Source organism: Oenanthe melanoleuca, chromosome 18 (assembly GCF_029582105.1).
Source record: "Oenanthe melanoleuca isolate GR-GAL-2019-014 chromosome 18, OMel1.0, whole genome shotgun sequence".
Taxonomy (NCBI): domain Eukaryota; kingdom Metazoa; phylum Chordata; class Aves; order Passeriformes; family Muscicapidae; genus Oenanthe; species Oenanthe melanoleuca.
This window is the reverse complement of record NC_079351.1, coordinates 70,989-95,077: the sequence shown is the minus strand read 5'-3', so window position 1 is coordinate 95,077 and position 24,089 is coordinate 70,989. Positions and strand designations below refer to the sequence as shown.

The window sequence follows — 24,089 nt, the reverse complement described above, 5'->3', positions numbered from 1 at the left end:
TAGCTGTTCTCTCTTACCACACAAAGTATGATTACCTCACAAGGCACAGTCAGGTGAACTATTAATACAAATGGAATTAAAATATCAAATAGTCATCACTGCAATATCCAGGTTCACTGTGCTTCTTTTGAAAGGAAATTCACCTTCACTGTTGCATTCTAGAACACCCTGGAAAGTTGGTCCATAATTATATCCACGCAGATGCAGCTCTTGATAAATGTCTTCTTTCAAGAGCCCAGGCTTTGAGCTCTTGTCTACTTGAGTCCAAAAGCCGTTTGTCTGGTTACGGAAATTCTTCTGAGCAGCGTTTTCTAGGAGGGAAATCTTCCCTGAAGGGAACAGTAACAAGAAAACAATCATTACCATTGTTTATAAAAAATGGATTTTACTAAGAACCACATATATACACTTACACTTCCTTCACTTACCACTCACAGCAAGATTCCCATTTCCTGACACTTCAAAGCAGCGGGAAGCAGGCATGAGTCTTACTTCCAGCTGTACTGATCCTGCAAGAAACATTGAGTAAGACAGGACTGTGAGGTCATTTAATTCTGCTATCCTCATGCAGAACTTTTCCTTTCACTATCTCTAGACTCACTGCTCAGAACACATAATAAAGATGACCATAATGTATACTACTTGACTGTATGAATCCATTCCTTTGCTCAGTCATACCGCACTCTTCTTTATAGTCTCCTGCATTCCTCCTCACTTTTCCCATGCCTTTCTTTCCTCCCACTCCCTCCATCTTCATTACACAGTAGTGCAGTTATACCAGCATTCCTCACTCACCCTTTTTGGGAATGATAGTTGCCTGATGAATTGTGACATCTTCAAACATAACAGCCATTTCCTCCATGGCCATGCCAAGAGACCGTGCCAGTGTTCGCCAAGCCAGCACTAGGTACCCAGTTGCTGGGTACAAAACTCTGCCATCAATGCAGTGACCAGTCAAGTAGTGGTCAGGAGAGTCAGGACTCACATCTGTCAAAGAACAAAGAGCAGAATAAAAATAATAAAAACACTTGAAGAGAGAGGTTTTTTTCCCCCCCTCGACATCTAGAAGAGGTTCTAGTTTCTCTAACTATCCTGCCCGACAATATGCAGCTCTTAAAATTACTTAGTCTAAAGCAACAGAGGTTCCCAGTTTGCTCATGTTCTCTCATCCCATTTCAGAAACATACAGGCTTTTTTTCAATCCAAACCAAACATTTAAGCTTCAGAGACTGGCTTCCAGGATGCTGTTTTGAGTATTTTTTCTTAGTTTTACAAAAGGAAATACCAGGTAAAGCAGGGAAGTGACATACAGATAATAAACCAGCAACACACCAATATTGTAGACTGAACCAGATGCAGAGCCTTTGGAACCTCCTGGGAAGTCTTCAGCTTTCGGAACATCCCAGTCCTGACTGTGGTCCCATTTGATATATGGAGAAATAAGGGGTGTTCCCACAGGGACAGGGTATTTCACAGCTGGGAACAAGTTATTTCCAAGAACATTTATCCTGTAAGACAAAAAGAATCAAGACAGTGGGGGAAGGGATGGTAAGAAATAGTATGGAAAAAAATTGGTTATAATACTTAAGAGGTCAGGCAGTAACTGGTCTTGGACTCCATGTTTGAGATGTACCATGAACACTTACTGCAGCCAAATTTGTAATCAGTCAATAAGATGCAAAGTTTATTTCCAGAAGTAAGTGCCAGGTTCCTAGGCCTTTAAAATGGGACTTATCTTCAGAAGGCACCTTCCCCACCCAAGCAGTCTCTAACCCACAGAAACACTTCACAAGTGAACATGCTAAGTATGTAAAACACAAATGTACCTCCCATTTTTTTCAAGGCTTTTTGAAGGAGTCTTTGAATCCATGTGAGGACATGCATACTAGAGAAGAGACACTTCCATTATCCCACTCACCCTCCTTCCCTAGTCTCCTTACCCAGTTACATGAATCTTTCCAATCTGTGTTAAGAAGAACTCCAAATTATTTTTGTGCTCTTTCTTCATCAAAGGTAGAATGGTGCAAGTTGGTTTCAAAGTTCTCCTCAAGATAGCCTGGTCAAGCAGAATCCATAAATCACTGGTGGAAGGCATTACTTACTACTTTGTCTCTGAATTTTTGTCTATAGGTCTCAAACCACTTATGTGTCTATGCCAAGAGTTCTGTGCTAGCTACTGGCACATACACATCTTTAACAGGGAAGAATACCCTTCCAGCAACCCAAGTTGTTGAATATCTGGTAACGTAGAACCTACAGAATATCAATGTAATTCTGCCAAAACACAAATATCCCTTTCCCAAGCAGACTGTGAAGTGAAATCAAAACCTGCACTTGAAGAACTGCAAAGTCACCTTCTCACAACTCCCACTTGCACACACTCCCTTCCCAGGAGCAGCACCTTCTAGTCTGAAGTATCCTAGAGCACTTTTCAAGCAAAAGCTATTAGATCAAAACACTCAGCCTTGAAGACCTGGCTCAATTTTTATCTTCTCCTCAATTTGATCCTGTGGTCTTTACATGGGAAAATAAAGGAATGGAAGAGAAAATCAAAACACTCAAACTCAGACAATGAAGTCTTAGTCACTTGCATTAGAGTCCAAAATTGTTCAATGATTTCAACATGAGGCATATAGTCTCTTTATCAAAAGAATATCTGCCCAATTTAAAAACTGTACTCTTGATTCTCCCTTCAAGTCACTTTCAAAGCATAAGACTAACATGACACAGTAAAAATACACTGGATTGAAACTCAGAAGCACTGTATAACTATTAAACTTGATTCATGAGTAACTGCTATTCTTCCTAAGACTTATCCTCTTGCATGCCTCTGACCAAATAAAAAAGCCCAGTCCTTGAGACTTAAGGGACAGAGACAAGACCATACCACTAATCCTGAGGAGCTAGTATCTCCCAATGCACCTCAAGTTTTGAATTCTTTACTATGGAGCTAACTCCACAAGAATCAACTTTCATAGGCCAGGGAGAAAGGAATAATGATCTGATCTCATTAGGGAAAGGAATTTAAGAAAAAAGAAAGCTCCCATAGTCTCAGAGTACTTGGTCTAGGAGAAGAGGGGGAAACACCACCACCATCCACCACCTTTTAGGACAAAACCTCAACCCAAATTCAGTGTACAGATGCTAGCAGATTTTTTTCATAGAGAAGGCCTTTTAAGTCTTTGCATCCACCATAATTTTTGCACACACTCTCCATTAGATCCAAACAATGAAATGCTTTCCTTACTCCTTATGCACTCCAGAAAGTTGGCTATCAGCTATCTGAAGTGCATAGTGCTATTTGAAGTGCTCAAATAAGAGCAGTAATGTAAATGTCTGCATGGGGAAGTGGTCATGTGTTAGGGATTTTTTATTTTTATTTTTAGTATAAACACACCCCCTAAAAAACCACAAAGAAATCAACAAAAATCCAAACGTTAAGACTGAAAAATGCTCAGAAGTACTGAAGGAAGCAAATGTTCTCAGAACCAGGGTGCAAAAAAACCCAAAAAACCCAAACCTGCAGTCTTCCCTAGTCCTCATATCCTCAAACTCCTTGCAGCAGCATGATACTATCAATATAGTGTCATACTGAAATAATCAAATACAATACCTGTAAAAGAGCATGTGGAGCAATCTCTACTACAACAGCATTCTCTGGAATATGCTTCAGACCTTCGTGGAACAGCACTGGATTCACTAGGTTGTTCACATGGTACTCTGCAGAGGAGTTCCTAGCCAGATCACCTTGCCACTGAGATTCAGGGATAGATGTACTGATCCATCGTGCTGAGCGAGGTTTAGGATGTGGAATAACCTACAGACAGTCAAGGAAGAAGGACAGGAGGAAGAGTTACAAGTCATAGTGAATAACACGATAGGCAAAAGCAAGCAGCTCCTCCATTTCTCCCAGGCTGACTGCTCAGGACATCCTTCTTCTGCTCGAGGCCAAGTGATTTCAAACATTACATCTCGCAGAGGTCTACATGCCCTTCAAGAGATTTTCTCTTCCTTCTGAAAAAAGGAGTCCCCTTCAGGTGAACATAACCTACAGTCAACCAAGGTGCCAGAGCATAAGCCCTGCAAGCCATGGTTTGGCAATATTACCTTTTTCAGTGCACTGAGCAGTGCTGGTGCAATAGATGCCATGTAATGGGAGTGAAATGCGACGCCAGCACTGCGCACCTCCTTTGCAAACACACCTTCTTTCTTCAGTTTGGCTACAAACTCATTCACAGAGTCCTAAGAAGAGGAATATAAGTGAACTGAAAGAAAAGATCACAAAATACATGGGATCGGTAGAAGGCACCATAGTCCCTCTACAGCCTTCATCAGCTGCCATTTAAGGGGAGCCATAGCAGGGATGAAGGTATTGCCCTTCTCAGTCTTAGAATTTATCATCATCAGTGCCCATGGATGTAAGAGAGATTTTATTACTAGCTTACTGAGGCACTCAAATCACTTCCTCTCATGGAATATTTGACTGTGTAAGTCTATACAAAGTACTAGGTCCACTCCACCACTTCAATCCAGCTCCCTTTTGCAAGCAGGTGAACTCTAAGTAAGCTTCATGCTTTCTTCAAACCTGAATTTCACAAGTCCCACTCACAGTCCTGGTACGCACTGTATCAGTAAATGCTCACCAGAGGCCCCGAAACAGTGACAGTGTCCTCAGAGTTGTGACAGGCTGGTACCACATTCAGAGGACAGCGTTGCTTGCATTCCTCCCATGTCAGACCTGCAGAAGGAAGAGCACAGGACAATGAAAGTGTTTCTAGCTATGAATGAGCCTTATAAGAGGAGGCAATCTTAACCGCATAGTCACCGGGCTCAATTCAACACTGTGCGAAATTGGGAAGGACGTGCAAGAGACTGATGGATATCTCACCTTCCCACCAAAGCAATTCTGCAAAAGCAAAGGATATTTACCCTAGAGCTTTAACATGACATTTATCACAGTTACGCTGAACACATCCACAGAAATCAGTAACTCTAGTGGCATGCTAGGTTGAAGCATCTGGTCATACATTACACGGATACAAGTCACAGGAATAACCTAAACTCAGCATCAGATTATCAGAAACATACTATATGCACTTTTCAAGTTCTATGGTAGGAGCATAATTTACTTAATCTCAAGGGAAAAAAAGCTAAATTAGGTAGGTAGTCTTTTGTAGAATTACTTAAGCCAATAAACTGCGTTATACCTGCCACAGCTTTTCTCCCAACTGATTTAATTAATCACTGAGTCCAATATGAATCAGAAGAACAACAGTGCTACCAATAATAATTTTACTTTTTAAACACATAAGTCACTATAAAGCTGCACCACAAAGCAAAACTGCTGGGTCCAAAATTTTACCTGACAGCGGGCAAAACTATGACTTACACAAACACAAAGCAAAGCCTGTTCAGGAGAAAGCTTGTTCCTAAGTGTTATTAGGCCATAGTAAATTCCACTAGCTAGCTGCCCAATACATCATAGTGGCTTACTGTTTTCACATCTCATTACTCTTACAGACAATCAGAAGTCTCCTTTTGAAAAAAAATTACAAAAAACCCCCTATATATACACACACACATCTGTGTATGACATATCTATAAAGATCCAAAAAACTCAGTGCTTTACATTTTCACCTTGTTTCAAGGTGATTATTTATCAGGCCTGTCATTGATCAGCTGACAATAAACCCCTCCATTTCCACTTAAATTTGGATGGTGACCAAAATTCTTATGTACCCCAGGACAGAGATCACTACCATTGTATCCACTAAAATATTTAAGAACCTGTTCTACATCAGAAGAAAACAAAGAAGAAGCAACAGTGGCCAAGATTTTACAGACATGATCGTTTCAGAGAACAATTTTCTCCCAATAGCATACTACAGAGATCAGATGCACTTTCCTGTATAACTTTTGGTAAGGGTGCACTTACCCACAGCAGCCATTCCTCCAGGCGGCAGTTTGGCCTCTTTAACGCATCGTCCCCGCCAGTAAGCAGCAAGAATGGCTTCTTCATGACTTAAGGAGCTGTCTGCGTAGCCACAAGCTAGTTCTCCCACTGAGTGGCCCAAAATCCCATCGGGTTGCAGACCTGCAGCCTTCAGCATATCAATCTGAGCAATCTGCAAGCAGAAGATTACTGATTCCATGCCAGAGTAAGCAGGTGTCAGGCCTCAAAGGTACACAACAGCAGCAAATACATAATAAACTTTTTGATACAGACATTCTAGGCCTCACTGTTTTTCTTTCCCCCCACAACTACAATTCCACTCTCCTTTCAAAGCAATCCCAAGAATCATCATGCAACTCCAGTATTGTCTGGGCCTCCTCACAATGTAATTTTCCACTAAGAAAATATTTCCAGCAACGAACATGAGGCTGTCAAGAATGTGTCTGTACAAAGAAAGGCGCAAGACCAGCTCTCCAGACCACTTTAAAAGCTTGACCTCTAGTTTATTAAGAAACCATGAATACCACATTGACATTCAGAATCATGAAGAGGCTTCATTCAACTTGGCTTAGTTCATTTGCAGAACAAAATTTAGAAGACATTAAATGGAACCTTACTCCTTGGCACAAACATTTGCCTAAAACTTAACGGCATTCCTAAATCTCTTAAAGGAAGAAACTGTGCCACAGAGGTAGGCATGCAAAGCAGTTCAGATCAATATTAGTCCAAACATCTTCTAAGAAAGCAGTGAGGCCAAGAATGTCTGTACCAAAAAGTTTGTTATGCACTTGTAAGTGGCAAAGTCCAAAACTCTCAAGGGCATAACACACTCTCTCCACTCAGATTATTTCCAATGGCTGCCACTCGGCCACTACACAAAACAGCTTCCATTAATTAATATAAAGTGTTACCAGCCAAACAGATACATTAGCAGAAGGTGCTTGTGTGGATTGAGTCCACTACCCCCCTCCACCAGCCCTCTGAGTCTTGCCTGAATAGCAGCTAGTCCAACAAATGCATGAACGGTGTCATCAAAAGTGTTCTCATTTGCTTGCAGAAGCAGGTCTGAGACTTTCAGGCCTGTGTTCTTCAAAGCCTCATCTGAACGCAAAATAGACTGGCGAAACAGATCCAACTTCATAAGGCTCAAGCCCATGCCCTTCCACTGTGTTCCCATGCCTGCAGGATAGGCAAGGAGAAAGTAAACTTTAAGTAATACTCTGAAACAGAAGTAGACACAACACACTTCCTATGGCAGTTAAACAATTCTAACTAAGAGCAAAACACTGTACATTTCTTACATTCTCTAAATTAGACACTGCTTTGTATTTTGCTGGACTTTGCTATAATCAGAAGACAATTAAGTTGGAAGGTTTTGATAAAACACAAGACTCCTAGACATGTCTCAGAGTTGCAAAATATTTCCTCATGCTACACTGTAAAATAACATTAGAGAACAGAATACAATTTTTCAAGCCCCAGACCTAAAGAAGAGTGGGAAAGCCTGGACTCAGTGTTGCACACCTACCTGAGCATATGTACCAGAGGGGTCTACCAGATGCTTGAACTTGCTGAACCTCTTTTATGTCACTTTCGGTACCAACCAGTGTGTAGCCCCTGTAGGGCATGGAGGACACAGGAACTGCAGAGATATCGCTGACCAGGCTTACAAATGGGCTGCATCCTCCATGTTTTCTGCTCTCATCAATTAGTGTTTCCACAGCTTCCTGGGTTCTGCCAGAAATCTGAACCAGCCTTGGCACGTTACCAGTCTCCAGAGGTTGGCGTTTGTTATTATTTGGCCTCAGAATGACGTGAGCATTAGCACCTCCAAAGCCAAAAGAGTTGATACCGATAAGGCCACCTTTCACTGGTGTTGGTTTACAAACTACCTCCAGAGAGCCATCTTGTAAGGCAGGAATATCTGGATTTGGGGTATTGAAATGAAGATTTGGAGCCCACAGCCCATGTTCCAGAGAGAGAATAACCTGAAAGAAAAAACAGAGTGTTCTGTGCTCCACATTGTCTCATGACAAACATTCTTCTGTTGTTACTATTTTACTACAAATGACCATACAGCATATTCTGAAGCAGTTCTCTAGCAGTTTGGATAAAGGGACATTTCAGAGAATAGCATTATTGATGTTACTGAGGTAGTAACTGCATCACCTAGGCAAATTTTAAGACCATGCAGAAAGTCAGCAGGGAAGTTGACAGTAGGAGCACAAAAGTTTAGCTTCCAGTCTCTTTCTAACTGGCAAGCCATGCAGTCTTGCTGGAAAAGCAGCCTAGGTACTAAGACTATCACACCATCTTTTCCCCCTTGCAGATCCCATCCCTTTATCACATTCTACTTCATCCCTCCCCAACCACACAGAGTCACAAATCTGCTTCCTTATCACAACAAAATCCTTCTATTTCTTGTTTTGCTGCAAAGGAATCAAGCTGAAGCATTGGTAAAGAAGTCTGCTTGCTGCTTTACACCCATTTGCTGTCTCCCTGACTGACAAAAGCAGGAACAGCAGACTGGGCAGAACTGGCAGACCCAAAGGAAAGTACTGAAACAGTGTGAGGAACAAAATATCTGTGCCAAAAAAAGCAAGAGCTCCCTTCTCTCAGTAGCTTCTCTCTACATACAGCTCATAACACCAAGCCCACATTTATCTGCGGAACAAGCCCAGGAAATTGCAGACTACAAGGTCAGCTGCAAACAGTGTGCTCTGTATGTTTGACAGTTCCTTCATCACCCCAGAATAGTCAGAGAGACATAATGTCTTGGTACCTGTTCCTCCAAGCTGACTATCAGACATGGCAGCTTACCTGAGAGAACAACCAGTATATGACTTCAACTCACAGTCAACATGTTTAAAGCTGTAATCTAAGTATTTTCGTGCACACTATCCTACACCTAAAATACTATGCACTTTGAACGAGCTGTTGCTTTATATTGATAGATACTGTACTTTAAGTTTGCCATAGCTTCTACCTAGGTTTGAGAGCACAGTACAGTAAGCATACCACCAGTGCCACCCAAAAGCTTTGTCTTTGCTGCAAAGCAAGTGATTAGACAGGCTGAGTAATTCAAAGATGCAGGGGAGTTTTCCCTTCCTTACCAGAATTTAACTGAAGAAGCCTTGGCAAGCCTTAGTTTCATTCCTACCTATCCATATAATTAATAGATTCTCTTCAAGTCTGAAATCTGATACTTTCAAGATCTAATTTCCTGATACCTCACATAGCAGCATTTTATGGAATTCCAGAAGAAAACATTTACACAAATTGCAGACATCCTGAGACAGCTACTGTCTAAGAAACACTGGGCTTCATATAGAGGTGGGGCTAACAGAACCTCAAAGTTATGATCCTGTCCTGACGGATCACAGAACCACAAAACAAACTGTTTGTTACATACAACACAATATGGATTGAGTATGGCTAAGCTATCATTTCTTCTATGAAGAATGTGTCAGTCAGAGATAAAGGCACTAAAAATCCCCTAAACTCTTCTTTATGGAGAGACAGACACTGCCATCACAACACCAACCCGGGACAGCCATGCAGGTGAGGCTATTCACAGTAAGTTGTATTCGGCCCACAAGTGATCACTTGAAGAGTCTAAAACTAGCAATGGCTGTGTACGTGACTTTGGTTTGAGGGTTCTATGGTAATAGGCTTACAAGCAAGTGTGAACATTAGCTAGCTCTCTGCTAAGCAGTTTAGCAGCCAGGGCCAATAAATTACTAACTACAGCAGTAGTTAGCAAGCTGGTTGCTAAGACAGACAGTTATTCATGCTGGTAGCCTCATCCCAGAGAACTCACCTGGCTTCTTGCCATCCTAAGAGAGAAGAGGAAGAGATGATACATCCCTGACAGAAAGCCAAAAGGATCAGCTGCTCTTTTGGCACTGAAAGCCCACACTGCCTCTCATCTTCGATCACTGTCAGATACTCCAAATATCTAAATCCCTCTACGTGTATGTGCCTCCAACCCAAATGACTTGCAGCAGACTTCTGCTGGAAGGTCCAGGACTGACAAAGTAATCAATAAGGATTAACAGAAGGATCCCAAAGCCTTCATCCTGAGCAGAGCTACACTCCTATAGAATTCAGTAGGAAGTGGGAACTGAAGAGTGTGTGCACACAGCAGAGAGCCACCTGAGTATTTATTTGGTGGTGTGCAGGACAGCACCTGAACTTTTTAAATTATTCACATGTGATACAAGCAGAAACACCTGATACAATGAGAAACACCTGAGTTCTTATCACTATCATTGAACATTTTACCCCCAAACAATGCAGATTTTCCCTAAACCAAACAAATAAAACCCCACACACTGGTGTTACCCACCATCCCAAATTTTCCTTCTCAAGCCTCCTGTTACCTTGGCTAATGCAGCAAGCCCTGAGGCAGGCTCTGGATGACCCATATTTGACTTGGTTGATCCAATCAACAGTCGTTCCCGCTCACAATCACAGAAGATACCTGTAATGCTATTTACTTCCTGTGGATCTCCAACCTAGTATGAAGAGAATCAGAATGGCTATTAACCAGCACTTCCAAAACACACCCCAAAAGAGAAATCTGAAAGATTATGGTGTTTGGGTAAAGTCCAAAAGTAGTGAAGCAGAACATATTCTACTAATTGGTAGAAGGCAAAAGGATTTTACTTTGGGAAAACAAAGAATAATTTAATGAGAAAGTGTGGCAAGTGATGCAAGGGAAGAAAACAGTCCCTGGGGGACCATGCTGACCTTGGTGCCGGTCCCATGAGCTTCAATATACTCCACTTCTTCAGGTTTGATGCCACTTTCCCTGTACAAAGATCTGACCAACTGCTCCTGCATCGCTCCAGATGGGAATGTCACACCTAATATCAAAATTACCATCAATTCCATGCTCCTATCAGTGCTTCCTGTTCTGATTTTAGCATACTTTCATTTGCTTTGGGCTGCCAGGTCCCTCCCCAAAAAAAACAAATTAAACTCAAGAGCTTTTCAACATGTCCTTAGCACCCTCAGTGCAGAAGTTACTGCAGAGATGTCCTGAGCAATGCTAAACTAGCAAGACAACATTGCTATTACTTCAGTACAAACCACCACTTCTCTCCTTTAAGCTCTTTACAAAACAGGGTCCTGAACTTTGCATTATCAAAACCAGAAAATGAAAAAAAACCCGCAAACAGAAAAAAACATTCACACATCTAAAGAACCCTACAACAGACCATTTTTTATGGCAAAGACTCTAGACTGAACAGTTCTGTAGGTAACTCAATTTTCAGCAGCTTGAGACCTACCTTGCTCCTTAAAGCCATCGGTGTTAACTCCAGCATTTACTATTGTGGCATAGATCCTCTTAGCCATAGATCTCTTGGTCAAAAGAACAACAACAGCAGCTTCAGACCGACAATATCCATTTCCTGAGAGCAGAGAGAGAACGAGTCATGACTTCTGCTCTGCTTTGTAAAATGTTGCCAAACACCATGCAGTAAGATTAAAATAGACTGTTCTTAGAATTTGACTTATCTATTTCTTTTAAAGAAAAATCTGATGGCCTAGAAAGACACAGTGCTCATCACAAATGACAACAGAAATTTTCTATCACGAGACAGCTAATTTTTCTCCCCAGAGGCAAAGGGACGAACCATACGGTATCAGTTTGTTCCCCACAGTTAGTTTTCCAGGTTCATGGAGGATGCAACATAGCTCAGGTACAGGGTATGCCCCAAACAGTGCACCATGGAACAACTACAAGGTCAGCTCTTTGCTGTATTGAAAGAGTAGCTGGTCACAGACTGTACTGTAAGTTGCTCTCATACAACATAAGCTTTTGTACTAATGCCTTACCTGAAACATCAAAAGCCTTGCAGGCACCATCAGGACTAAGCATACCCAGTTTCATGAACTGCACAGATGTGTTGGGTTTCAGCAAGATGTTGACCCCACCTACTAAGGCTGCACTGCATCGCCCATGACGAATTGCCTTATAAGCATTTTCCAGACCGACAAGACTAGAGGAGCAGGCTGTGTCAACAGTTAGGCTTGGTCCTTAAGAAACATAAGGAAAAACAACATTAATTTCCTAGATTCTTCTCCAAAGACTACAGGACAGGACAGGAGCATGTATTAAAAACGACATTAAATAAGAGTTGCTTCAGAACATAGCAGCTAAACGTGATGCAATGGGAGGCTAGAACTACCATCTCTGCCTACTTACAAGGTAAGGCATGAGAAAAATGCGAAAAATGAGAAAAAAAAGATTTGCTTTAAGGGCATTTTTAAAAAATCTGTCTCTCTATCAGAAAGAGAACACAGCTTTACAGGCAAGTCTCATCTTATTACCCATTCTCATCAATAAAAATCCCTTGCCCTTTCTGAATGTGTCCTTGCCATTATCTCTGCTATCTGCTGCAAAACACATAAATTTCCATCTCTCCATTCCCTTCAATACCATACATGGATTAAATCATAATCATGCCTTCAATCACATCATTTCCGTGGCTCTCCTACTTCTTCCACTTTACTCAAAAAAAATGCCAGCTGCTACAGTCTGGTCTAGCTGACTTCCATGTCTCTTGATACCAAACAGCAGTCTAAAGGACAGAAAGGATTGACGCCTTTTTTTATAAAGGCTTCCTGATATCACCATCTTTCAAATGAACACCAGCTATGCCCAGCAGCAGCAGCTGAGTTATAAAGCCTTACAGTGAGTCCTATCATATAGTCACTATATATTTTTTAGTTCTCATATGCCTCCTTAGAATAGCTACACACTATTTTTTCTTTCCAAAAGGGGTCTGTGCCATAATATCCATCCCAGACCTCTACAGCAACTGTGGTACAATTATGTTGAAATTGCAATTGTTGATCAGCATCAACAGGTTTGGGGGGCACTTACCTTTAAAGTCATAGAAGTAGGAAATCCTGTTGGCAAGCATAGCACGCTGACAGCCAGTCATACTGTATCCCAAAAGCTCTTCTGGATCTTGGCTAAGGGCTTCAGCAGCTTCTGACCCACTGGCACCAACCCAGACACCTGTGTCTGTGCCTCGAAGGGTGCCTGGATTAATACCTATGGGGATTGTAAGGTTGGTCACAGTAAGCAAAATGAGAGGCAGACGGGGGAGATACCAGGTACACTGGCACCAGTTCACCAAAAACTACCTATTGTCCCTTTCTGGAATGCCTGCAGCATTGTTCCCTTACCTTTACTAACCATATAACTGTTTCAAGTGCAGACCTTACATGTCTTACTTCAGAGTCCATCAGAAGTTTGCAATTGGCTTTTGGTCAGAACATACTGACAAAGGTTTTCAGCCTAGCTGGGCATTGCTGGAGTCTTGTGTAAAAAAGTGCATGGACTACAAAAAGTACAAATGCTGACAGGAGAAGCTAACAGCTGACTTTGAGTGCAGAGAAAAGGAGCAAACTGAATGGGAGAAAAATCATGGCACATGAAATGTCATGTGAGGACATCAGCATCCATCTCCAGCAGAGATCGGGGTACAATACAGAAATGAGAATTCTTAAGTACAAAAATAGCCAACAACCAGAACAAGAAAAAACTTTGCTTTTAAAAAAAACACATAGAAAGGTCAATGGTCAGAGATCTCTGTTTCTTTTCTGAATATTCTGTTTGTCTCCAGGATGCCTGAAGCACAATCTCTAGAGGCTCAGAAGCAGAGAAGCAAAAGTTCATTTCATTAAGTCACAGAATCACAGAATGTGAAGTGTTGGAAGGGACCTTAAAAGATCATCTAGTCCCAACCCCCCACTGCCACAGGGAAGGACATCTTACACAAGACCAGACTGCTCAAGACCTTACCCAAGCTGGCCTTGAACATTGCCAGGGTTGAGGCATCCACATATGTTCCAATACCTCACCACCCTGACAGTAAAGAACCTTTTCCTAATATTTAACCTAAATTTGCCCCCTTTCAATTTGTAACTAGTCAGTACTAGGTGGCTCCAACTTTTTCCCCATGTGCTTATATTCTGACATGAAACTGATTGACATGAAGAATAAACTTCTTGGCTTAAGTGGATAAGTAACTCAAAACCTCAAAACACTGGCAGTGATAGAAGAGAGAGGCTCCTATTTCTGAAAGCACACTTCCTAGGAAAACCTTCTATAGAAACAGATCAAATGCTACAGGTTTTCCAAGAATCCGGCCAATAGATAGGAATACATCAGGCAATCTGTCATTCTTTTAGACCACGGATGAGAATTCTAACCAAGTCATCCTTCTTTTCCTCTTACAAAGAAATTATTATGGAATATTAGGGTAGAGCATAACATAGAAAAGCTCTAGAACTGTTGACTGTTTAAGTGATTCTGCCATACTGCTTGTACCGTATGATGCAGGTACAGATTTGCTAGCAGTCAGCACTGATTTCCTTGTTTCCAGTCCAGAGACAGCAGCTTTGTTCTAACTTTTATACTGAGATCTGGTATCCCCCACTCTATGTCTTGGAGCTCCTCTCTAATGTGATGGCTTTCCCTTGTTAGAGTTCGCATCACACAGGTGCATGTCTGCACGTTACACAGACATAATACAGCTTAATTTTCCCTCTTCAGTCATTCATCCACTTACCTCCATCCAAAATGGCTTCATATGAAACTTCCAAAAGCAAGCGAAGTTGAGGATCCATTGTATTAGCTTGTTTGGGGTGAACCCCAAAAAAAGATGCATCAAATTTGCTTATGTCCTTGAGCTTTCCATTTCTCCTGGGAAGTCCATAAATGCCTGTGAAGAAAAATTTGACACCAAGCCCCAAAATACATCAACCGTGAAGCAGCTACAAGCTGAGAGACACAGTACAGAATGACCAGAGTTGATTTTCAATTACACATTAAACGTCACTCCCCTATGCAGCACCCAGAGGGCTGCATGAGTATCTAGCAACCTACCTCATCTGGGAATGAGAATGCTGCATTCACAAAAACCATTGTAAGGGTTAGGACTCTCCTGGCTGTAGCAGTAAAAGGCATCTATCTAGCTTAACCATTTTTGCTTTGGCAAGTTGTACCACGCTCATACAGTCTAAATGGTGGTTCCAGTCGGTCACCAGTTAGAAGAAAAACAAAAGCTGCTTTTGACTTCTGCAAATCTAGCTTGAATTAGGTAGACATGTGCCAAACACTTCAAAAGGACAATGAGACAAAAAAAGGAACATTGCAAAAAGTCACAAACCACAGGACTAGAATCCCTATGCTACTTTTGAACCCTAAAAAATGTCAGGGCTCTCTTACTGTCACAGCTATCAGGAGCAGGTACAGGATTAATGTTGCCTACCTGCTCTGTCAGAATGCTCTTTTATTTGAAAGTAAGCTACATATTATTTATAGGCTGCTACTGCACAGGATGTAACATCATAAAATGGATTGCATGAGACCTTCATAGAAGTATTCTGTTACTGAATTTCTTGATTATTTATCAGAAGTTAATTCAGGTCTGGCAGGATTTCAATCTCATAAATTCTCTTTTCATAGGATAATTCCTCTAAAACACTCAGAACTCAGGACTCTGAAAGGAGGGACAATAAACACTCACCTGGTTTCCACCTCCGATCATCCTCTGTGACCATATCAACTCCATTAAGCAGGTTCTCCCAAAACTCTTGCAAGTTCTCAGATTCTGGCAGCCTTCCTGCTATGCCTGCAATCACCACGTCCTCCATCTCTTAACTTCTCCCTGTTGCTGCGATCCACAAAGCAGTAAGGCTAGTAAGATTTCACAGAGGAAAGTATATGTGTCTTGTCTTCCTGACATGTTGTGACAAACAAGTGTATTTGCAGGAACACCCACACAGGAACAGCCCACAGTCTCTACTATTTAAAAAAAATGAAAAGAAAAAAAAAAAAAAAAAAAAAAGATATCCCAACTAATAAAATGGACTGTAAGATCCATTGGGTTGATAAGGATGAAAAAAATGATCCTAAAGGAGCATGAGGCCCTGAGAACCACCAATTTCTATGACAACCAGAAAATGAGTAAGTCTACCTCTACTAAATGCAGAGCCTCTGTGAAGTCAGCAGAGAATAAAGATTAACATGCTAGAGCAGAGGTGGGTGGAGAAATTATGAAATACACATAGTAAAATACATAATTACAAGACAAACCTAACAGGTAGCAAAACAAGTTCTACAATCATTCCAAACTTAAATGCTAACTTAAGAATCAATAATCAAAAGATTTGTTGGATGTGAAAAAAAAGAAACCCCAAACAAACCAAACTATAAGATTGTACAAAACGACCCCCCACCAAATAAACAACACGAATGCCCCCAATTAACTCTGAGTAAACAAAAACCTGACCAAAAACCCAAACCAAACCTACCAACCAATAAAAAGCCAAACAAACCCCCCATACATACACACACAGGAGAAAACCCACACAAAGCACAAAGACTACAATACAATTTAGCATCATTTAAAATGCCAAAACCAAAGAATTAAGCGTGACACCTGAAGTGTTTCCTAACTGGATCCTGCACTGCCACATGTTAAGAGAAGTGGGAATGTGGAACTGACTACACCTGATGGAGGCTGGTGCTTTAAGATTTGGCAGAACAGATCTGGAATACAGACATGATGAAAAACTTCACCTGTTGTCCCAAGAAATTTGCATTCAAGACCCCAATCTCAAATATCAAATGAGAACATCATGGTGCATAATGTAGCATGGCAGGGCACCTGTATCAGACCACAGCACCGAATGACAGCTTGTATACTACACTCCTCATCTTCCATTACAGTAAAAATAGATTAACAACTTAGTAGAGAGGAGGTAAGTTAACTTGATGTTTCAGTTAAATTCAAATTATAATTTTAGACCCTAAGTAGACAAGTTAAAGGAGTAGGGGAAATATATATAGTGGGAGTTTTTTAATATGAAAATAAATAAAGGTAAGGCTGCAGAAACCAAAGAGATAGTAAGCATTCACAGTACTTGCTCAAATAATCCTTCTGGTAAGCAGGGGCAAAATATTCTTTAATGTGTGGGATTTTACACAAGTAAAAAACACAAAGAAAACTAGGCATTCAAACAACTACAAGTCTGACTTAAAAGCTATGAAGGAAAAGGTTTGTTATGAAAGAGCTGAAGTTTGACTTTCATCAAGTATTATACTACATAGTGGCATACAGGCCCATTGCTGAAGTGCTGCTAGTGCTGGATCACCTTCTCCAAAATACAAGACTAATGGGTACTCTCTGATGACCGCTTAGTGGCTGTTTTTCCAGCCCAAGATGTTTCATCTGGGCATTGTTTTGCAGCTTCTTTTGGGACTTCCTGATGCTTTTGAGCAAGAAGCAGATCCCTCTTCCATGCACAGACTACACTGCTCAGGCAAGGTGACACCTTCCCACAGCTGCTGAGGTTGCTGGGGTGTGCAGAAGGAAAGCAGAGCCCTCTGCACAGCTGAGGTGCAGCTCTGCCAGAATGTAACACCACAGAGGCTGCCTGATTTCTTTCACCCTTCCTTCTTTCAGCAGCAATCTTGATTCAGATCTGTGGAGTAATCGTGGAATTATGCAACACCTAGCACTGAAGAAGAAAAGATGATTACTTCACCCAGTCCATTCCTTCTGGGAGCAGAAACAGAAGTGCTCCCAAAGGACATCCTGGATTTCTAGGCCTTGTGCTAAACACCCAAGCAACAGAAGGTCTATTCCACTCTCGTTCATTTAAAAAAGGAAACACTAAAGGCCAAATTGAGCAAGGTCCTTACTGAGAAACTAGTCCCCAAAACTCAAGTTGGCAGTAATTGGCACAGTCCACTCAGTGCTGAAGAAAGACCTCTCAAGTTTTTCCACTTGCACAGAACTAGTAAGTCTTTTTTTACTGGCCTCACTACTGTACCTGTAAAAACTAACCAAGGGCCACAACTCTACTACACTTTCAGCATTTCTGTGCTGGGCCAGATAAAGACAGATCCTGGGCCCAAAGTTTACTATTTAAGCTTGAGATTTGAGACATGAAAATAATAATTTAAGTATTATACTCAGTTTTATACTTCAGCTCTTTAGGTGATGATCTCTAGGGAGAGAAATACAATTTCTATCTCAGAGGACTGAAATATGACTTATTTAATTGCTCCTTCACATCCCTCATCTCTTTCCCTGGAGTATCAGAAAAGAATCTATCCAGGTATAACCAATTGACAAAACCCTCCTTTCAGACAGTGAAGTAATGAAATTTATCAGCAAAACAATTTTTGCCAACTTGTTATGAATGTTGTTGAGCAAGACTATGTCAAAGGTGGAGAGAAAGATGCTGCAGTAATCAAAATCCGAAGAACAAGAGCCAAAAAGACCATTTTAACTCGGGTAAGAAAAGCCATAAAATAAAATATTTTAATATACAAAGAACCAAAAAGATTTAGACTTGCCATAAAGAGCTCCAAATACATACATCTAAGATACATATTATGGATTAAGCAGCACACAGCAGAGAAGATCTGCTGTTGGAAAACAAGAGTGGTCAGGAGAAAAGCCATGAATATTAAGCCATCCGTGATTAAGCAGTAGTTGCTACAGCTACCAACAATGTTTTCAGTCCTCCTTGACAGACAGTAAGTAGGTAAACCACCTTAAAGTTGATTGATTTTATCCTCAAATGGTGAATCGAATTATTTTTTTACTTTATTAGAGACTTGTTTTCCATTGAGCATTTTTTGACTATACACAGTGACATAGTACATTGACAGATTTTCAAGTATAGGGCATAGCACAGACCAAGAAAGAAAATTTATTTCTACGGATGTTTTAAAGGGGATTAGACTACAGCAAACATACAGTCTGCTCCTACTACCTCTGATGAGTGGAGTGTTCAAAAGCAACAGGTCAAAACAAGAGACAGAGGGACAAACACGAATCTTCTATTTCTTAAGGCTGTATTTTCTGAATCCATCCAACCAACATCTAACACCCTTCTTCCTCAGTTTATCCCTTGCATTTGCTTAAATTGAGTTGTGTGAGTTTTCCTCAGCCAACTTGTGTTTTTAATTGAATGGAGGGAAGCAAACACACCACAGCCAACCTTCCCTCCATCTGCCAAAGTATCAGTGCAGTAGACACCTCAGCTAAGCCTAAACTAGCATCTCGCTGGATTTGCACAATATTTTTTAGCAATTCTGTTGTTTTGCTGACTCATTCCATTTGTGACTAGCAATTACTAGCAATCCCTTCTGGTATCGAAGCTACTCTTAAGTTGAAATACTGTTTTCTACTGCATTTAAAACATTTTTTTTTTATGCCAAATTAGTGAGAGACTGAAAATTAATCAAAAAAGTATTAACCATCATTTTTCACCATCTCTGGCAGCTGCTCAACTTTTTAATAATACTTTTATCTACTGTTTCCCTACAGAAATAGCCCTCTGACCATTACGCATATAAGCTTACAGAGGGAAAGAAAAGCCAAAAAATGCAAAACCAAAAGCAACAAACAAACAAACAAACAAAGTGAAAGGCAGGAGAGAGGGAGGGAGAAACAGCTGTTCGCAAAGAGTGACAAATAAAACCCAAATCTTGTTTTGCCTGATGCCCATTTCCTTCTCCTAGAGAGGATCAAAATATTTATTTCACTGTTATTTTGATAGCTGTCATTATGGTGGGATAGAATCCTTGAAGTGAGCTCTGCTATTGTTTCTAAACAGTCCATATCTTCATCTTTTTTGGACCTCTCATTATTGTAAAATGAAACACTCGTGACTCCTCTATAGCTTTCTTCAGCACAGACATTAACAAAAGGACTGTTTTCTTTGTTTTTCAGTACGACTACATCACAAACCAGGTCTCCTAATCTCTAGCTATCGTTTCTAAATTTTGTAATAAAAAACTGTCCTTACACAGAAACTTCACTTATGGAAAGCTATAATGCTTGTCTCAAAAAAATTCTTCAAAGAACAGAGGCAGACACAGCCTGGCTTTCATTCCTTTGAAAGCATTTGGCTACTATCAATCTGTAGGTTACAGATTCAGTTCAGCAAAGACCTTTCAAATGCCTCTGCTTCAGCTAAGTATTTGTCCTGTTGAGCACAACACCAGTGAAAAACAGTAGAGAGTATTTATATTCAAAATGCACTGCTTAGTGGGAGTTTATGTAAATTAAATTTTGCTCATGGAATCAACACAGCTTGATTGATTCCCAAGTGGTCTGAAGTTACCTGCATAAAAATCTATGTCCCAAGTATGACCATATCATGTGTGTAAAATATCTGTTCATAACTGCCCTCATTCTCTGAATTCACCCACTAAATGCAGCCTTTCACAATGTATTATTCTTCTCACTTTGTTTCAGGAAAAGCTGACTCTTCTGTTCATGGGGCTTGAGACATGCTCCAAAGCCCCCAATGATGGTCATTTGGAGTATACAAGTTAATTTACACAGCCTTAATACTGCGTATTTAAATTTAAGCATCCAAATAAAGCTTTTAGCTAGGAAAATATGCATTCAGTATCTTCTAGGGCCGTATGCCAGAGAAGGAACGTGGAATAAGAACGATACAGGTGCAAAAATAGCCAAAGAGAGAAGATGATCACCTTCCTAACAGAATCGCATCTTCAAATCCATACTGGTGTGCGACCACCGGGCTATTTTGTGTGGGCCGCTGGTTTATGCCGAAGTGAGAAAAAACAGCAGTATACACGGCACGTTTCTTCAGATGGATTCCCAGAACCTACCGGCGAGTCTCCCTTCCCAACATCGAGCGCCGATCTCTTCTCTTACAAGCTTCTTCAGTCTGCCCCGACCTTCGCGCTAAGCCAGGACGGCGCGGAGGGGCAGCGCCGCCGCCCCGCTGAGGGCAGCGCGGCCCGGCCGGGCCCGGCGCCCACCTGAGGCAGAGCGAGGCCGCCCAGCCCCTCGGCGGGCGCGGCCCCTGGACTGCGGGCAGCGGCGCCCGGCTGCGCCCCCGATCCCGCTCGGCCCGGCGGCGAGGGGTCGTGGCTGTGGCGGCGGCACGGTCCCCGCCCGCCGCCAAAATGGCCGAGCGCCAGCACCACAATGCAGCCACCGTGCCGGGCGGGCGGAGTGGGAGGCTGCGGCGCGGTACCCAGTCGCTAAGGTGGGGGACTCTCCCCAGAACGACCGCGCTGGGCCACGGGAGAGCGGCCCGCAGCAACAGGGCGCAGGGACGCCAGGGCCGGGGAGCAGAACCTTCCGGTCGCGCGGACGGAGCCCGCGGCCCTCAGCCGAGCCCGCGGACCCTCATCGCCCACCGGACGCAGAGGGCAAGATGGAGCCTCCCCAGCGCACCCGCGGGGCGCAGCGGCCCGCGGAGCCTGAAGCAGAAGCTGCCGCTCTCCTGACCACGCCGCACCCGCTGTCCCGCCGATACCTGCACAGGTGCGGATGGCGTCGTGTCGCTAAGACTCTGTCGTCAGCTCAGTGCGGGATCGGGATGCTGCGGGGCGGGCGCTGCGGGTGGACGCTGCGGCGGCTGGTGCTGAGCTGCGCACGGCCGATACTCCGCGCTCTCCTCACTATCTCCCTCTAGCTCCCACTGCTATTTAAGCAGTCGCCACCTCCAGCGGCCACGCCACATGGGCTGACAGTTTACGCCTCGCCGCAGTCCAATGAGAGCCGAGGCAGGGCCGCCCCGGTCAGACCCGGGGTGATGCCAACCCCGGCCCGCCGGAGTCGGTCCACGGGAGGAGGGGACCCTGGCCAGGCCGGGGCGGACGCAGGCGGGCCCCCTTGCCCGCGGCACCGGGCCAAGCTCTCGTGCCCCGCCCCTCCCCGTACTGGAGGCCGTGGAAGGCCAGGCGCTGTGGGCGTGCCTGGCTATGGGCTGGCCTGGCCGGGGACGAGGCAGCGCCGACACCCCGTGGGCGCGGACTTTTCGTGTCCCTCTCCCACCTCCCCGCGGGTGGATGCACTGAGGGGCGTACGGCCGCGACGTGCCGGCACCGTGGCTCGGCGGCTGCCGCGGAGGCTCGGCGGGCGCTTGTCCAAGCGCGGTCGGATCGCGCAGCACTCGCGGCGCACAAAGGGAAGGGACGCGGGGCCGGACGCGCAATCCCGGGCCGGCACCCAATGCGGAGGCGGGGGCCCGTGGGCGGGGGCGCGGCGCTGCCAATGGCGGGCCCGCGCGGTGTTGCTAAGCGATAAGGCGATGTGGTGACGGCTGAGGGCTGCCTGGGGCCGCCGCCAGAGCGAGAAGCTCCCGTCGCTCTCCGGCGGCGGCGGTCGTTCACCCCGGCGGAGCGCGCTGCCGGGGTTACCACAGGGCAGCGGGCACGCCGGCCAGGGATGCGCTGCCCCGTGCCCGGGCCCGTCGCACCGCCCTCACTGGCGGAGGCGGAGGGGCGGGCGCCAGCGGTTCCCTCCCCGCCGTGCCCCTGCTACGCCCCCCTTCCCAGCGGCGGAACGGGGCGGATCGCTCTTCGTGTGGGCACCTTTCATCCACTTTCTCTGTAACTTGCACTCCTTCAGTTAAACCCGAAGAGTAACGAATCTGAATTTTCTTCTATATTGCCTACGACTGCCACTCCGAAACAAAAAAACGCTTTTGCGTCGGCGAATGTGGGCTTGAACACGGGGATGCAAGAAAGTCCCGTGCCTTGTCTCTCGTTGGTGGCTTTGCAGTGGCTCTGGGCAGAGGCTCCGCTCCCGGGGAGCGCTGGCGCTGCCGCTTCGCAGTACAGCTCCATTTCGACCTTCTCGGTGCAGGCCTTTTGCCTTTATCTATATATTCCTCAACATAGCAGGTTTTTAACCCTTTCATAAGGACAACAATAAATAATGTCCTCTTTTACCTTTTCAGTACTCTCTGATGTGCCTGAATTCACTTCTTTACAGGCGTTCCTTTCTTTGTACAACTCAATAGTATCCACAGTAGTACCTTGCTGCCACTCTTCTAATCTGATTCTTAGAAATCAGTGCCCAGTTTGTTAAATATTTTGGTCATAAGAGGAACATATGACAATTTTCCTGCTGTATTTAGTACAGTCTTAGCACAACCTCCCCATGCAGGATCTAAGCAGTATGTTGATATTATTTATTATTATTTATTATTATTTATTACTATGCATGTTTTGTTAATTTTTGTACTTGCATGCTATGTTCTCAGAAGTACTCTGAAACAAATGTACAATAACTGAACTACTTTTTTTTTCCACCACAAGTAAAATAAAATTAAACAACCCAGCTCTTGAAACAATCCAACAGTGTTTTTCACTGCTTTAAAGTCCATGCAATCTTTTGTCAAGGGAAAATACAATCTTTCCTTACCTACAGTTGACTTAAGGAAACCAGTTTCTCAGGGAAACTGAATAAATTAAAGCTGCGTTACTGGCAAGAGGTCTGCATGAACAGGCATGCCAGGTGACATGGGAAGGGGGATAAGACACCACACCAAACAACCACCAAAAAAAAGAAAAAAACCCAGAAAACCCAAACAAAAAAGCCATAGAAACTGCATACAAACCTACATAAAGGCATTTCTTAAGTCAGCAGCCCATCAGTTTACACCCACAGTCTAAGCAATAAAGAGAAATGTTTTCCAGGTTCAGATGAAGTATTACAAATATCATGGAGCAAACTGCTTTTTTATGCTGCTTTTAACACATGCACAGAATCTCATACCGCTGAACTATCGTCCATCTCCATAGGTCAATATTAAACATGGAGATAGCAGAAAAATTTTCAGGATGATCTACAGCTATTTTGAAATCTACACATTGAGTTCTAGAAATAACCAGTGAGTGCTTTAACTGGTGTGATCTGGGCCAAAATTCCTGTACTTGTTAGAACCACTATGCTCTGTGCTACAGAAAGAGCTCATTCAGGGCCTAGTTCAACAGAGTGCATCATGTTGTCCTGGCTCATGAACAATGTTGAATCAAATAACAGGATTTTCAAGTAATGAAAGTATTTAGAAAGAAGCTTACAAGGTCTCTCAGACCTTTTATTGGCATATATTGTAACATCTCATGAAATTTCTTGCAGATTTAGCATCTAATTATAACATCACTGCACCTTTGCACTAAAGCAAAATATTTTCAGCAGGTAATACAAAATAATTTTTTGAATTCTCAAACAGTATACTACCACATCATCGAGTGCTGAAGAGAGCATCTCTTTGCAAAGAATATCAGGAAAGTGTTTCTACAAAAAAAAGCTCCAGACCA

The 24,089-nt window shown here is 43.1% G+C and overlaps 1 protein-coding gene across 1 annotated transcript in view; it reads right to left on the bottom strand.

Moving 5' to 3' along the window:
• FASN (fatty acid synthase) overlaps window positions 1-21,442 on the bottom strand; it is a 41,233-nt gene extending 19,791 nt beyond the window's left edge. The window contains exons 1-19 of the mRNA XM_056506054.1: window positions 21,296-21,442; window positions 15,505-15,651; window positions 14,545-14,697; window positions 12,849-13,022; window positions 11,798-11,998; window positions 11,248-11,370; window positions 10,706-10,821; window positions 10,336-10,470; window positions 7,482-7,941; window positions 6,945-7,132; window positions 5,936-6,125; window positions 4,644-4,738; window positions 4,108-4,242; window positions 3,614-3,817; window positions 1,941-2,056; window positions 1,333-1,508; window positions 796-987; window positions 429-509; window positions 144-329 (exon numbers count right to left, since the gene is read on the bottom strand). Coding sequence (XP_056362029.1) covers window positions 144-329; window positions 429-509; window positions 796-987; window positions 1,333-1,508; window positions 1,941-2,056; window positions 3,614-3,817; window positions 4,108-4,242; window positions 4,644-4,738; window positions 5,936-6,125; window positions 6,945-7,132; window positions 7,482-7,941; window positions 10,336-10,470; window positions 10,706-10,821; window positions 11,248-11,370; window positions 11,798-11,998; window positions 12,849-13,022; window positions 14,545-14,697; window positions 15,505-15,631 — 3,052 coding nt within the window. The 5' untranslated portion in view covers window positions 15,632-15,651; window positions 21,296-21,442. The remainder of the gene's footprint in view (window positions 1-143; window positions 330-428; window positions 510-795; window positions 988-1,332; window positions 1,509-1,940; window positions 2,057-3,613; window positions 3,818-4,107; window positions 4,243-4,643; window positions 4,739-5,935; window positions 6,126-6,944; window positions 7,133-7,481; window positions 7,942-10,335; window positions 10,471-10,705; window positions 10,822-11,247; window positions 11,371-11,797; window positions 11,999-12,848; window positions 13,023-14,544; window positions 14,698-15,504; window positions 15,652-21,295) is intronic.
• Window positions 21,443-24,089: the final 2,647 nt, after the last annotated feature.